The 16,905-nt window shown below is 36.3% G+C and overlaps 1 protein-coding gene across 1 annotated transcript; it reads right to left on the bottom strand.

The window, feature by feature from the left end:
* Window positions 1-741: 741 nt before the first annotated feature.
* On the bottom strand, window positions 742-1,480 carry LOC140817865 (uncharacterized). The gene is made up of 2 exons (XM_073177658.1): window positions 1,341-1,480; window positions 742-1,252 (listed from the first exon to the last, which is right to left on the bottom strand). Exons 1-2 carry the CDS (start codon window positions 1,478-1,480, stop codon window positions 742-744), a joined length of 651 nt encoding a protein of 216 aa, XP_073033759.1.
* Between the last annotated feature and the right edge of the window lie 15,425 nt (window positions 1,481-16,905).

Raw genomic sequence — 16,905 nt, 5'->3', positions numbered from 1 at the left:
TTTCTTTGACCTCATTGATCACTACCATATAAATTTTTTCACCTCCTTCTATGGCCTTCCAGGCTTGTGAGGCAGATAGAAGAGATTTTTTTTATGGCATATTGTTTGGCTAACCTAGTACATTCCAAGAATGATGTCAAACTCAATCATGTTGAGTTGTATAAATTCAGTCTCAAACATCTCTTTATTGATACAAATTTTACAGTTTCAATACACCTTGTGGGTTTCAATTGTTTTACTTGCAGGTGTTTCCACTCTTAATGGTTCACTAAGAATTTCATTCTTAATGGTTCACTAAGAATTTCATGCTCAAGTTTTAGCTTTTGATGAAATCTTCTAGACACAAATTAGTGCGTAGCACCACAATCAGACAAAGTACATGCAGGTATTTCATTGAATAATACAGTACCTGCCACCACCTCGTTGGTATTATCAGCTTCTTCCTGGGTTATTGCATACACCCGAGCATTATTTTTGTTTGCTGGGTCCAGTCCCTTTGTCTTTGTTTGCTGGACAATCTCTAATCCGATTACCCACCTTACCACATCTGAAACAAGCGCCCCGACCTGTTTTCTTATAACATTCTCCAATGTGATTCTGTAGACAAGTATCACACAACTTCCTTTCCTTATGGACAACATTGCTAACGGTTCCTCTTGAGGGGCCGCTTGAATAGTTTGGTCTTTTGAATTTGGGGTCACTCTGAGTAGACTGACTAATCAAAGGTCTCTTGTTCTTATTTTATTCTTCACGGTGTTTGATATCAGTTTCTCCGCTCATTGTCACGCCCATCAGATCTGCAAAATTGCTTGGCCTGAATACCGCCAAAGCCAATTGAATCCGGCTGCTCAGGGCTTTCTTGAACCGGTGCATTTTCAGAGTTTCATCGGACATGATAGTTGGAACATAGGTTCCCAGATCATTGAACCTTGAGGTGTATTCCATCACCGTCATGTCTGATGTTTGTTTAAATTTTTCGAATTCACTTAGTTTCCGCAGAAGAAACTCTGCGGGATAATACTGCTTTAAAAATTCTCTCCGGAAGGTTTGCCATGTGATCCACTCCACCTCAGCCAAAGATGGCGATACTGTTTCCCACCACTTTCGTGCTCGATCTTCCAGAAACGAAGTCACGACCACTCTAAGTCCTTCAGGTACTTCCAATAAATGCAGTTGAGCTTCAACATTCTTAAGCCAGTTATGACTGACTTCTGGATCTGGATTTCCATCAAAAAATGGGACTCGATTCTTCCTGAGCGATTCATATTGATACTTGATTCCTTGTTTTGTGGTTCCGGTGGGGGTGGATGGCGTTGGCAATGGGATTCACAATTCCTTACAAAGTGGCGGCTACTATGGTAGCAATTGTCATCATGTCCTCTCGAATGAGGTTCACCCTCGATGGTGATTCTGGATTTTCGTTCTCGTTTTGATTAACTCCGTGGGGGTTTCGATTGTGTCTAGGTGGTTTGCCTGCCATTTGCTATAAACAAATTTTTTATTAATTTGTTTGAAGCTATGTAAAATAAAAGAAATATTTTCGTTATTTTTTAAAATTCATAAAATCAGTCTTTCAAATAAAATGATAAGTCTAATGATTCTAGATACAGTCGCTGCCTGACTATGGATTACTCTACAAATCTATTACTTCTCCGTCTCCTACTGCTTCGTTAATTTCTTCTTCTTCAATGGGGTTTCCTCCTTTATCATGTTGATCATATCATTCTGCAGTTGATTAATATGGTTTTGCAACAGTGTGTTGTGGTCATCGAGATTGTTCACTTGGTCCTGAAGTTCTGGTATGGTTGATTGGTTTGTTGTCTCATTGAGTTCATGTTCTTCTATCCTTGATTGGAATCGGTAGATCTCCTTGTTAAGTTTTTTCTCTCAATCCTGTGCTGCCAAAAACCTTCCTTGAATTATCTCCAACTCTCTTTTTGTGCTATCGTGCTGACGTTCCGATTCTAGGTGATAAGCAGTATAGCGTCTAACGTCTTCCCGTAATTCTTCACTTCTTCGCGTGCCTCGAAAAGGTCATTATCCTTGCATAGATTTTTCCCATCTAGTCGGTAATTATCTCTCTCGAGCTTGTCATTTTTATCTTTCAATGTTTTAATTTCTGATTCCTTTTCCTGGAGTTGTTTTTGGAGTTCGGTTATAATGCTCTGAGGATCCATTTTTGTTTCCTATAAAGATAAAAAGAAACACTTTTATTGATAAAATACTCATCAATGTTTTAATATGCAGTAATTTAAAATTTTCATTTAGAAATAAGTTGTTACACTTAATACTTTTCCAATTATATTTAGTACAATCGTAGTACTAATCTAGTCTAGTCTATCATATCTCCATCGTCACTATCGCTGTCGTCGCCGACCACCTCCATCGGTGATTCCTCTTCTTCTTCCATGTTTTCTATCACCAGATGCAAATAGTTATTATGATCCTGAAGCCTATCCATGGTGTCGTGTAGCTTGGAAATGTATCGTTCTTGTTTGGTGTTGAACTCTTCTTGACGCTGACGAGCCTGAGTAGCACGTCCTCTCTCTGTCTCTACTTTCCCTAGCAAGTATATATTCAGTGAAGCTAGACGTGTGATGCGAGCTGAATCAGTAGGTATCTGAAGAAGTTGGCTCTCAGCCAAGTCCAGGTGGTGAGTAAGTCGATGTACGTGCGTCTTGAGTATGTTCCTAATCTCGCTAAGCTCTTATTTCTCTAGCTTCTCCCTATCCAGTTGCGCCTTCAAAGTCACAATCTCCCTAGCTTGATTATCTATCGTTAGCTGGCGTATACGAAGGGTGGCCTGAGCACGAGTACGTGAACAGCCATTTCCTAGGATAAAATCGAGGTAAAACATCAGAATAGTATAACGGATAGACAGGCACAAAATAGAAACAAAGTTGTCGTGGAATTTTCGATAATAAGAGTTTGCAGAAAGATTGAAGAGATAGATTTTGAGTTTCTTCAAATTTTAGGAACAGATGGAAGTTGGATTCAGATTGGGATGCACTAGGCTTTTCGTCAAATTTTTTTTTTATCAAAATCCCAGCGGGATTATGAACCGCCAGGCTTTGATACCACTTAAATGTCACGCCTCGTGTCCGAAGCATCGGTGACATCCGGCATTGTTTAACAATTACTTGAAAACAATTAAGCCTCGTATCGAAATTCCAAATAACCAGCCTTTTTCATAAATAAAATATTGTCTTTATATTGACAAAAAAAATTACTTCAGAGTTTTGCGAAAGCGGAAACTAAACAAAAGGAAAGTAAAATGATCTTGAATCTAGATTTTTGTGCTTCGATCACCATCCCCAGAAGGCTTCTTGCTCCTCCTCATTCGTTTTCTCATCATTTTTATCTGAAATTCGTAAGGAGTGAGTGTTTTAGGAAACACTCATTAAGTGAGGGTCGATCGATTTCCAATGATATATATAGATTTTAGTTTTCCTAAAACATCTTTGTAACAGACTTTCAAAACTTATCACCTTTAACTTATCATAACATAAACGAATCGAATATGAGACAAAGGTAACCAGATGATTCAGAGCAATTCAGAAGAAAATCAGATCATTTCAGAACAATTCAAAACAGACACAACACTGTTACTCATCTCATTTACATGGTCAAATTGTCCGCAATATGTTAGTCCTCTAAGCGGTGAGACCAGAACACGGTTTTATACCCACCTATGGGGGCCAGACAGAACATGGTTTTATATCCACCAATGGGGGCCAGACATAATTATAATTCTCGTCCCATTTCAAATCAATTTGTAACAGTGGATCGCATAATTCAAAATTTTATCGAACATAACTTATCAAAAATTCAGGCGGATACAGCGGAATCAAAGAATTTCGAAGAACAGAAAAAGCATATCATCGATCGAAAATTTTAAAAGAACATACTGAATTTTCGAAAAAGTGGACACACATACAAGCATGTCATATTATTTATATGCAAAGTTTAGAATACAAAAATATACGTAACAAAAACCCACTTACTGAATTTTACAGGTATGCTTTAAATTTACAGATTCTTGAATGGAGTTTCCTTATGAAAATCGGACAACACTTCAACAAACTTGTTGAGCAAATTACGCCTTAATTCCAGCAATACTTTGACGTAACTTCACTCGGACTGCACGAAACTTCTCCGTTGCCTTGGTCAATTTTTGGGACGGTTTGTGAAGGGAAGAAACAGAGAATTTAGTGGCATTTTGGTGTGATTTTCATTCAACCATGGTGTGCTATTTATAGATGGAAAAGTGGCTTTTCATCTTGCCTTGGACGCCACCTTGCTCCTCAAGGAATGCCATAATTGTGGTCAAGATATATCCAACACCAAAGGTCATTTCTTGCACCATAAATACGTCCTAGCCTCTTAGCTCCTCCCTTAGTTCCTTCATTGGTTTTCTCAATGGTAATTTATTGCATAATGAGTTTTCCCAAACCTTTATCTCCTCCTTTAGCTCTCTTTTTGGTCTTTTTAGGACACGCGTGGTTGAGATTATTTGAGCAGAAAGATCGAGTCCTTGAGCTGCTGTTTTACTCTTCCAGTGACGACTCTTTGATAGATGCAGTTACTTGCAGCTTGGCTTCCCGCTGAGCTAATCCCCGAGCTTTGGAGCTACCTTCTTGAGTTAGGTTAGCTGAAAATTTAAGTTCATATTCGAGTTTTATAGTTAGAACGAAAGTTTTGAGCTTAGTTTAAGTTTAATTTCGAGTTTGTATTTCTTACGTGATTCGCATTCGCTTCAGGAATTCCGGGTTCTCATAGTGGTGAAATTGGACATGTATAAGAATTCTGCTATTGGGAATTAGGGAAAGTTGGAAATGAATTGTCTATGTTGATTTTTGGTTAGTAGTACTGATGTTCTACTTTATGGGTCATAAGTTAATCTTGAAAATCATGAATGCTTCTAGGGGCATGTAAGTTTTCTAAGAAATTATTAATGGTTCGTGACTATTAGTTGGGTTAAATTTTTAAGAATTTCATATAAAGAATAATGATTCTATGACTATAACGGTATTAAGAAGTATAAAATGTATAATTTGAGATTTTAAGTATTGATATAAAGGTGAGGTTGGTTATGAGAATTTATTTTGGGAATTGATAAGCTTAAATTATTGAACTTCATGTTACGGGAAACCTATAAAATGGAATTAGGAACTCCAAGAACTTATGAGTAATTGTGGAATTTTTAATAATTAAGGACTAAGTGGATTATTTCTGAGGAAATTAAAAATTTAATTTTGCAATTGATGAGAAATTGGAGGACTAGTTTAGCAATAAGAGAGAATTGAATGATTTAAATGATAGTAATTTTTGATGATTTTTGTTTGACTGTATATTTAAAACCTTGAAAATCTGAGCTATGATGTTATAAGGAAGGATAATCAAGGGCATTGTAGGATGAATCAATATTGGGCTTGAAAATCTAAGTGTTAATGGAATAGTGTTGTGGCAAATTAAGAATTTAGAGTGTCAACAATTTAAGGTAAAGTTGATCAATTAGTTAAGTTATAAGATTCGACAGTAAGTTAATTATTTTTGGGGACTTAAGTTTTGATGTAGCATAAGTTTTAATCATAATTTTAAGAGTTAAAATTGTAAGGTCCAGAAATTTAATTCACGTAACCTGAATGCATGCAATCTAGGGTTTTATTTTAATTATGTGTTTAATTATTTTTATACATAATTCGTGCATGGTAGTAGTTATTTCATGAAATTTTAAAAGTTCATACATTAGGGTTTCTAGATGCATTTCACGCTTGAACGAGGATCAGAGACCGGATAATTTTCAGGAAAATTATTTTATTACATGATTAATTTTTATTTATTAATATAAGGTGTTTTGAGGGTTTTTTTTTCAAAAATGAGATTTTATTGGGTATTTTTACCCGTAGGATTTTATTTTTAACGGTACGCAAATTTTATCTAATCGGGGGACTTTTTGAAGGTTCGGCTAATATTTTCAAAATCTTTCCAACATGAAATATTTTTTGGGAGTGTGTTTGAACTTAATGGGCCTACTTTTAAGCTTGTTGGGCTTAAAACTCTTTTTAAAAATATAATTAGCAAATTAAGGCCCATTAAGTTATTTGTTAACCATTTAATTAGTATATAATTACCCTTTAGCCTAAACCTAATCATTCTACATAGCCGACACCTCCCTTCAGCTCCTCTTCCTCTCGGTTTCAGCAAGCACCGGCTGAGAAAGCTTCGGTCTGCTCTTGTTCTTGCAAAATAAATTCATCCGGGTCTCCCTCTTCTTGTTTTGTTCATCAATCATCATCAAGGCACACTTTGTAACATATTTCTCGCATCATCCATGTTATATTACTGATGTATATGTATTTATTCATGTAAAACTCTCGATCCAAGCATGTGTATGGAGGATTATCGAAGTTTCATGTGTTCTTGCATTCTTACATTTTCTGATCATGTTATTTTTTGATTTTGTGCAAGGGCTGCTGTATTATGATGATAAGGGGTTGTAAAGATCGTGGTTTTTGAGGTTTAGGCACTGGAGTGTGGAGCTTGGTCAAGTTTGGTCGAAAGGTCGAGGGCCGATCGAGTGTAAGATGGTGGGAGGGTTCGATCCATGTGTCCTGCTACACCAGCTGTGAGAGGGCCTTTTCCAGCCCTGGACCAGACCCTAGTGAGTCGGATTTGGTGTCTGGAACGGCTCAAACCATGCTGGAGTTACGGGACGATCGATCGAGCCAAGGCGAGACAGATTGGTCACGGTAGGAGCCTTTTTGTTGATTCTCGGTTCTTAGAAGACATCATCGTGTATGGGGCTGGTGGCTTTGTTCTGTTAGGTTCCTTAGGGTCTGGTCCCGGTCAATGGTATGCTGGTTCACAGCTAGTACATCGGGTTTGGCTAGTGGCGTTATTTTTGGGAAAGGGAATCAGGGTGTGAAAATTGGGAAGGGCCGAGAGCTTTGGGAGTTCTGGAATTATCAGCTGTGAGAATTTTAGTCTAGTTATTATGTTTAGGAGTCTTATAGTGTTTTTAAGATTTGATAAAAAGTTGGGAAAGTTTTGGTTAAGTTTCGGTTCGATTCGGGTTAAAACCGGGAACCCGGTCTAAGTTTTAAAACGAATCGGTTGAGTTGTAAAATGGGCTCGAGTTTATGTATAGGAATGCTTTTAAATATGTTTTGGGTCATTTTAAGGAGTTTGGTAAGCTTCGGGACAGTTTTATAGGTACAGGGGTAAAACGGTATATTTTAGGTTTCCAGGGGCAAATTGTCAGTTTGCACCCGGGGTGAGATTTTGGTACTGGAAGCGCCTTGAGCACAAATTTATGATATTTTAATGTTCATGCACCACGTTTATGATTTTTATGAAATTATGGTAAGTACGGTGCATGCTTGGTTTTAAGGAAAAAGTTACGTATACGCATTTTTTTAAAGTGATGAATATGATGATATTTTTTTGAAGGATGATAATTGGTTGTGACTGACGATGTATATGTATACGATGACATGAGATATGATGAGCTGAGACCAAGGCTCAGTGGATGGGTAATGTTGTCGCTGATGTCTCCGCCGCCAGGTACCACGATTTTATAGATGGATCCATCGAATAGAACTGATACGATAGAGCCGATACGAAATTCACAACTAATGAACTGAATTCAATTAAAAAAAATAAAATGTTTACGTATATGATTATACGAGATGACATGCTTTGACACGATATGATTTTACGCGAGACGTTTTTGTTCATGTTTTTAAGTTCATGAAAGTTATGTTAAGTATGATATTTTTCACTGCTGTTTGCATGTATATGTACTTTTTATTCCTGGTACAGGCGTGTTGAGTCTATAGACTCACTAGGCGTGTGTGATGCAGGTGAGCTTGATGTTGAGGAGACTGCAAGTTCTGAACTCTGAGTATGCAGCTCTGGTGCGGTGACATGACCCGAGGAGCGCATATTTTTCCGCATTTGATTATGAGTCTTTGAGAGGAGTTAAACATTTTTATACATTGGTGGTATTATGATTTTTACTCGTTTATGTTTACGTTGATTTTGGAGGATGTTGGTTATTTTTAAAAATGCGCTATTCTTATTGGCAAACAAATACGATTATTTTAAATTTTATTTTGTAATTACGAGCTTTTATAAAAAAAAGAATTTATTTATGCACTTTTAAAACGATAGACGTTACAAAAATTATACTGTGCTATGGTTAAATTTTCCTAGAAAGATGGGTATAACGGATGGTTAGGTTATTTGATTGAAGCAAGTAAGAATTGGGTTAGACAACATGTTTTGAGGAATTTTTGAAAGTCATTAAGGAACTTAGGATTGAGTAGATATGTGTGTTGGAATTATGTTATCTAAGACTATTTGGGTTGCGTAAGATTGAATTCAAGTTTATGAAATAGGTTTTCATACGAAATTGTTGGGTGAGATTAAAAAAAAAGGGAATTAGTGGTGTTCAACATAGGTAACCAACGAACGAATATTAAGATTTTTATCGAGTAACAAATCTAAAACTTTTATATGGGGATTATAGAACTCTATGGGGGTATAAGTCAAGTTGATTTATTAGAGTTAGTCTAAGGCTACCATGAGATGACTTAATAAGTTTTATACGCTAGTATGTATTAAGCATTGAGGATACGTAAGAATACGACATTCGTTTCAATGAGGAAAGTCCAAGGGCCTTAGAACTCAACTATATTGTAATTGGGAGAGAAATAGTTTAAGCATTTAGGGCTTTAATATATAGGTAGAATATCAATATTGTATAATTGGGTTTTATGGATTAACGTTATTTGAGGTTTAAGATTTGCAACAATTTTACATCCAAGATGTACTTGTAAATAGTAAGTTACATAAGTTTGGTGCCGTAAGATAAAGATTCGATTCAAGGATCTTAGGCTAATATTTTTATGGGATTGAAGTAAGGTTCGACTTTTAAGTGTATTACCAAGGATAGAAGTCGATCAGTAAATTTTGGTGCTAAGGTTTCTTAAGTTGAACTGCGTAAATACTAATATAATAGGTCAATGAACATCCTAGGTATAGTATAAGAAACTAAGACACAATAAGTTTGGACTGCCATTTCTAATATTGAGAATTTTGAGAAAAATCAAATTTTGTGGTCATAGTAGAATAGAACTAAGTCACCATAAGTTGTTTTAATTTGCGATTCGCAAACGAGGATTTTGGAAGGAAATTTAATTATGATTGAGGAGACATAAGGACATCTTAACACTTATTTTATATCACAGTAGCGCAGCGTAAGCGTGGATTATTGGGATACTAAAATTAAGAGTCTAAACTTTTTTATTATTGAGGACAAGCGAATTTTGGGGACGAAATTCAATTTAAATGGGGTAGTTGTAACGTCCCGAAAATCTAAAGGTCCAAGAATAAATCTTATTTCATGCCAAGGATAAAGAACATAAATCATTCCTTTCTACTTCTCAGACCTAGAAAGCCATGGAGTATGGCGAAGAAGTCTAACTAGCATTAATGAGAGAAGCAAAAGAAGGAACTGAACTCAAGATATAAAATATTCATGTGGTACGAGAGCTCCGGAAGCGTTACTTTGAAATATCTTAGATTGTGAAGTATAATTCGAAAGTAGCTTGAAAGCTCGTGCTACACTAAAATCTATGGATCCCTGGCGAATGGCTTCAGATGAACTCAAGGAGCTAAAAGATCGATTCCAAGATTTGTTAGACAAAAACAAATCAGACCAAGTGCCTCTCCTTGGGGAGCTTCAATCTTATTGGTACAGAAGAATGATGAAGGTACAAGATAGTGTGTCGATCTACAAAGAGGTCAATAAGATCAAGAACAAATGTCATCTTTAAATAATAGACGACCTTTTCAATCAGTTAAAAGGAGCTAAGATCTTTTCAAAGCTTGATCTAAGGTCATGCTACCACAACTAAAGGCGAAAGCAGAGGATATTCCTAAAACAATCTTAAAAAGTAAAGGGTATGGACATTATGAGTTCAGATAATACCTTTTGGTCTGACCAATGCTCCAGCAGCATTCATAGGCCTTATGAATAGAGTGTTCAAGAAATTCCTCGACAAGTTTGTGGTAGTATTTATTGATGATATTCTTGCATATTCAACAAGTGAGGAAGACGGCAAGGAAGATCTTCGTCTTACTCTTCAGATGCTCAGAGAAAAAATTATATAATAAATTTAAGAAACGTGAATTTTGACTAAAAAACGTCACATTTCTGGGTTATATAATCTCTGAAAGGGCATATTAGTGGGTCACAAGAATGTGGAGACACTGGCCGTGACCGAAAACTGGAATATAAATTCAAAACTTTATGTGATGAGTTGGCTACTAAGAAAATGTGTTGAAGGATTTTCTTCAGCTCAGCAAACTCATTCCGAAGAAATCTAAATTTAATTGGAGAGAAGACTTTTTAGATCCTCAAAAAGAAACTCGCTTCTATGCCATAATTAGTACTTAACGGATAAGGCAGGAATTTCACAATTTACAATGATTCATCGAATGAGGATTGTGATGTGTTCATATTCAAGAAGGGCAAGTAATTTCCTATGGATCGAAGAAATTTAAACCATGTGAGCAAAATTATCCAACACATGATATTGAATTAGCCACAATTGTATTTGTTCGAAAGATCCATAAAATCAAATTCTTTGGTACCAAATGTGAGGTATTTATTGATCATCAAAGCCTCAAATACTGTTCACACAAAAGGAACTAAACATGAGGCAAAGACGGTGGATCAAACTATTGAAAGATTATGACCTAAGGCTAACAAGATAGCTGATGCGCTAAGCCAAAAGGACTACATAGTGTTACGGCAAGCATTTTGTCCAATAGAGACCCAAAATTCTTTCCAATTTTGGAAATGTTTTCAGGAAGCTATGGGTACCAGGATCACTTTCAACACGGATTGTCAATCCCAAACTGATGGACAAACTGAGAATAAAAATATAGGTTCTCGAAGATATTCTTAGGGCATGTGCCATAGACTTCATAGGAAATTGAAGAAACACCCCCCTTTGATTGAATTTTCCGATAACAATAATTATCATGGAAGTATTGAAATCGAACAGAAAGCTATCATGGTACCTGAACTGTTCAAGTAACTGTTGATAAAATAGTTATCATCTGGGATAAACTCAAGGCAGCACAAGATCGACGAAAGAGCTGCGCTGACTTGAAAAGAAGACCGTTAGAGTTCGAAGTCGGTGAAAAGTCTTATGACAAGGTTTAACCTATGAAGGGAGTAGTCCGCTTCACCAAATCCGGAAAATTAAACCCAAGAAACATCAGACACTTCGAGATTCTTGAAAGAGTTCGAACCCTAGCTTATCGACTAGCCTTGTCGCCGGACATGTCAAGAATCCACAACGTCTTCCACGTTTTGCAGATAAGAAGATACATTCCTGACTTGAGTCATATTCTCAAGGTAGCATCCCTGCTACTCGACGACAACCTGAATGAAGAACTTAAATACGAAGAGGTCCCTATCCGTATAGTGGAAAAAAAAAGAACAAGTGTAATGACACCGGAACATTCCGTAAGTACAAGTACAATGGTCAAACCTTACTGAGCGAGAATCAACATGAGAGCTAGAGGATAAGATGTGCACCTTGTATCACTATCTTTAAAAAGATTAAGCAAACTCAAGTTTCGAGGACGAAACATCCAATAAGGAGGGTGGCATGTGAGGATCCGGATTTTCGAAGCAAATCATGTAAGAAATGAAATCCAAATTTTTAAATCCAAAACTTCTAATTAAAGAAACTCAACAATATACGTAAATTTTCCGCTCAAAAGCTCGGAAAGTAGCTCAAAAAGAAGTCGAGGCAATTCAAAAACATGAAAGGGTACGTCACTTGGAAGAGGAAACCTTTAGCTCACAAGCTAAAACCATTAGCTCAAGGAAGCTCATTGATTCTGGAGAAAAACCCTTAACTCATAAGCTAAAACCCTCAGCTCAAGTAAGCTCATTGATTGTTTGGGAGGAAACTCCTAGCTCATGGGCTTAAACTCTCAGCTCAAGAAAGCTCACTGATACTTGTCCTAAAGTAGACAAAAATTCAGTGGAGAGATGAGCTAAAAATGGGACATAATCAATGTGTAAGGAGCGACATTTTGAGTACACCAAAATGACCCTTGGTTTTTGATAGATTTTGACCATTTGGAGGCTACTTGGACCATCATTCTTGGGCCCTTGGAGGGTAAAAAATTTGGCTGAATGTAGGTAATTTCAGCAGCCACTTTCAGACTATAAATACCACACCACATGCTGAAGAAAGGCACAAAAGTACGCTCCCAAAAATCCCAAATTGTCGGCCAATCTCAAGCAAGAAAGGAGTTTTTGTTCTAGTCTGTTTCAGGTAGAAACTAAGGGATACCCAAGGGGAAATTCTGCTAAAAAATTTCGTTCAAAACCAACTCAAGACAGTACCCAATTCACGCCCAAGAAGTTATCCTTGTTCGGCCAAGTCTTCGTTCAAGAATCAAGAACCACAACTTCAAATGGTATGTTGGATTTTGTTATGTATTTCTTTGTAAATTTTGTAAAATTATTTCATGACATGCTTATATGTGAGTTTAATAATTTTGAAAACTGTTATAATATATTTTAAAATCTCTATCGATGTAAAATATGTTCATTTGGGTCTCGATTTTCTTTGATTCTGCTGATTCCATTCACAATTCTGATAAGTGTTGTTTGATGAATCCGATTATGTAATACTCTGTTAGTATTCGAGTTGACGATAGTAAATTCTGTCTGGCCCCGATCAATGAGTATAAAACTGTGTTCTAGCCTCGCCTCTTAGAGGACTAACATATGGGAGACAATTTGACCATGGTGAACGAGATGAATAACAGTGTTTTGTTTGTTCTGATTTGATGTTTTTTGATTTGTTCTGATAAGCTCCATTTCACATTTGATTCCAATTCTATTAATGTTCTGATATGATAAAGTCGATTTAATAAGTTTTGAAAATTTGTTTACATTATGGATTTAAAATCTATCTCTATATGTATTTGTGATAATCAATCGACCCTCACTTGCTGAGTGTTTCCCGAAATGCTCACCTCTTACATATCTCTTCAGATAAGAATGAGGAACAGCTGAACAATGAAGAACATGAAACGTTTTGGGGTTGGAAACAAGATCAAAGTACTGAATATCATTCGTTTACTCTTAGTATTACAATTTTTATATTTCGCTTCCGCAACATTATTGATGTAATTTTTATTCCTTTGTCATTGTAAAAGACAATATTTATTTATGAAAAAGACTGGTTTTGGCTACGAGGTTTATTGTTATTAAACAATGCCGAATGTCACCGATGCCTCGGTCTCGGGGCGTGACATTTCTTGGGGCTGGCTACTCAAGAAAATTATTCACCAGAGCTTTTATCAGTCTACAAGTCCAGCTCTGTATCTGATGATGGAAAGAATCAGATGACAATCAACAATCACTCCATGGTTGTTGATGAAGATTTCCTCAGCAATCTGTTCCAACTGGCAGCTAAAGGACTTTCAATCTTTTCAAAAGTAGCTGCTTTTGAAATTGAAGAGATGCAAACCCTACTCTCATCCAGTGGGCAAATTATCAAAGTGTTATAGGTGAAGAGAGAACTGAAGTCATAATATCAATTACTGATAGATATTGCTGCCAAAGGCATCTTGGCGAAGGCTGGTTCCTATGCCGCCTTGACATTGGAGAAGTTTCAAATGAACACCGCGATAGTTAAAGGAATCAAGATGAACTGGTCATAAATTTTGTTCAATTTATTGAAGAACATGATGCAATCTACGAAGCAGTCAAAGGGTTTTCTCCACAGCTGAGCAAACTGATTGAGGACTCTGGGCTCCCTCTGGAATCCACCTCAAAAATTACTAAATTCAAGATCTACAATACCTCAAATATTCAATCCAATATGGCAGTTGTTAAAACGAAGAAAACTGCTAAGCCCAAAGTAGTTGCTCCTCCAATATCAAAGAGAAAAATGTTTTTGACAACCAGTGACTCTGAGAAGACTGTACCTCCGCAGTTGATCAAGAATCCACACTCATAAGATCAAGCCAGCTGACGCTCTAGGAGCTCTGATTACTTCTATCAGGAGCTAAAGTGTAGAACCCGAAAAAAATCAGATTACGTATAAGCCATGCATAATTTCTGTTATTTAAACTAAAAATGAATTTTTATGAATATATGAAGTATTTTATTTATTTTAAAAGTAGATGTTTAGTTTTAGCTTTTCAGGATAAATACGAGAGGCCGGACCGGAGTTTGGAGATTAGAGATAAGATTAATAATAAGAAAATATTCCTGAATTTAATTTTTGTCAAAGAATAATTTAATTCAAAGAAATAAAATGTTTTAGGATTTATTTAAATTAATTAGAGCTAAGTTGTTAAATAAATTCTTTTAGGTTCAATATTTAATTAAGGCTTAAATTAAAATATGTGAACAAATGAAGGTGAATTAATCTAGGTATAAAATATTCAAGAAAGTAAACATAGCCTTTAAGCATTTAAATTTGAAGTCATGAATGCCATGCAATATTCTAAACTAAATTAATTGTTTAATGCATTACAATATATATATTTGAGGTTTAAAATCTTAAACAATTAAAATGCAAATTTAAACCATAAAATACCATTCAAAATAAGTTGGAATTTGGTCAATACAATTCAAAGGTGTAGTAACATTTCCTTTCAAAGTACCTATAATGAGACTTCATGGTGTGTTCATTCCTTTGACCATTTTAATTCACAAATAAATAAATTCAAACACTATAATTCACATAATTTTTCCTCAAACCATTACCTTAGCAAATTATAGTGCACGTTCAGTAGGAATAATAAGAACAAAACTCATGGCAACAAGGAAGGAGAATCATTTCAAACCCATTCAAACTCTTGACTTGTAACCAACAACTTAATGTGTATTATAGCATCTTTAACACCTCCTATATCATTCACCCTCATCCTTTACCTTCCCTACAACCATGAGCTTCGAAACATATCAGATTTAGCAGCTTAGAAACGTGATAACAGCAGCTAAAGTAATCGAGTATAGCAGCAGAAAATAAGAAGAGAATCCAACTCGGTTCCGCCGCTCGTCCTCGTTGTATTGATTTGTTTTGTGTCAAAAAAAATTCCAGGCATGTATATGTTGTTTCTATTCTCTTTAATCAAGTCCTATAAATATTTTTAAACATTATAAGTTCAAGATTCATGAGGCAAAACGAATTTGTGGCAGCAACATTTTCAAAAAAATCTGCACAGATTTTTATAAACTCTTTTGTTTCCAACTTCACGGTTTGAGATGTTTTGTTGATTACAGGGTGCTGCTTCGGTTCCAGGCTCACATGGCTGCTACTAGGCATGAATTAGAATGTGTTAGGGTGTTTTTGGTTCAATGGTTCAAGCCCATACACGCATAAACAGATAAATGACAACAACTTTTCCCTTAAGTGCAGAATTGGAGTCAAGGTTTTATCATTTGGTTGTTTTGGGTGAGAGTTCAAATCATGGTTGTCCTAGGGACTGTAGCCATGGTTAGAACCCTTCCATATCATGTCTAGGACGTGACCAAGGTGTCCTTTCAAAGCTTGGTTCATGGTTCCATCGGATTATTAAAACAACAACACAAGCATCACTCAAATATTTTCTGTTTCTTGTTTGCGTGAGTAACTTCGGTTTTGAGGTGTTGGGATGGGCTGTGGCTGGCTTGTAGCCCATATCCATGGTTCATACAACACTCCATCATGTCTAGATCGAGCCATGGTTGACCATACAGCCACTGGAACGAGCCAAGACAGCAAAAATTACAAACACATCACAATGCACAGAATTTAGGTTCTCGGTAGGAGCTTTGGAATGACATAAGTATTTGCTTGGTTTGTGGTTTGCTTTTAGCCCTTAGCCATGGTCCAAGCCATGCCTTAGGATGTTGGTAAGAGTCCTTGGGCGGTGGTCCAAGCCCAGATTCATAAAATTCAGGATTTACACTACAAAAGACACAAGCTGTTACTGCTGCCTTTTTGACAGAAACTTTGTGTCGTGGTTTAGGAGGTGGTTTGAGTTCTTGGTTGGCTTTTAGCCAATGGACTTGGACTGGACACTACCTTACAAAGTTATTAAAGTCAAGTTTTTGGCCGTTCGTGATTTGGTCCAGTTTAGAGGTCGTACGAGAATTTACGGTGAAAGGTGCCAAAATGACTCTCGAAAGAGTGTTTTATGTTTTTGGATTCCTTTCACCCATTTTCGTGTTTTACAGTCATTATGCATATTTTTCAGTATGTTTGGGGTATTTTAATCATGGTTAAACGTCGGTTTAATGTTGGTTCGGGTTGGTACGAAGCCATGATTAAAAATCAAGTTATTGGTTCTAATCGTCTCGTTTTTAGTTCGATTGTTAAGTTTTTGTCAAGTTAAGATTTATTGCATGTGTCACATATTAGAATTAAGTCACAGCAAGCCTGGGAACGATCCAACTCATCTGGTAAAAATAAGGTTATAATTATAGTACGTGCATAAAAATATAAAATGTTTATTTTTGAGATATATGCTATATGTCTTGTGGCCACATTACGTTTATGGGTTTGGAAGTCGGTAGGCGCAACCGAGGACCTCTCCACCCGGTGAATTACGACCGATTTATGATTATGTATGGGTACGGACATCCAGTCCAAGGGGCTGTGATTGATCTCTACCACACATTATACTGTGGTTTAGTCTGATCAGACGATTACGCTATGTTATGGGCCACTTGCTTAGAAACATTATCTCTACCAGAAAACTATGATATGTTATGACAGAGCTCTATGGAGCAAAGCTTTTACGTATGAATTTTCAGATATGCACGTAGTTTTAATTATTCATGATACGATTTTCATCGTACGCTTT

The sequence above is a fragment of the Primulina eburnea genome, chromosome 17 (genome assembly GCF_022965805.1).
Source record: "Primulina eburnea isolate SZY01 chromosome 17, ASM2296580v1, whole genome shotgun sequence".
NCBI lineage: Eukaryota > Viridiplantae > Streptophyta > Magnoliopsida > Lamiales > Gesneriaceae > Primulina > Primulina eburnea.
The sequence above is the reverse complement of the archived record's forward strand: the minus strand, read 5'-3'. Positions and strand labels throughout refer to the sequence as shown.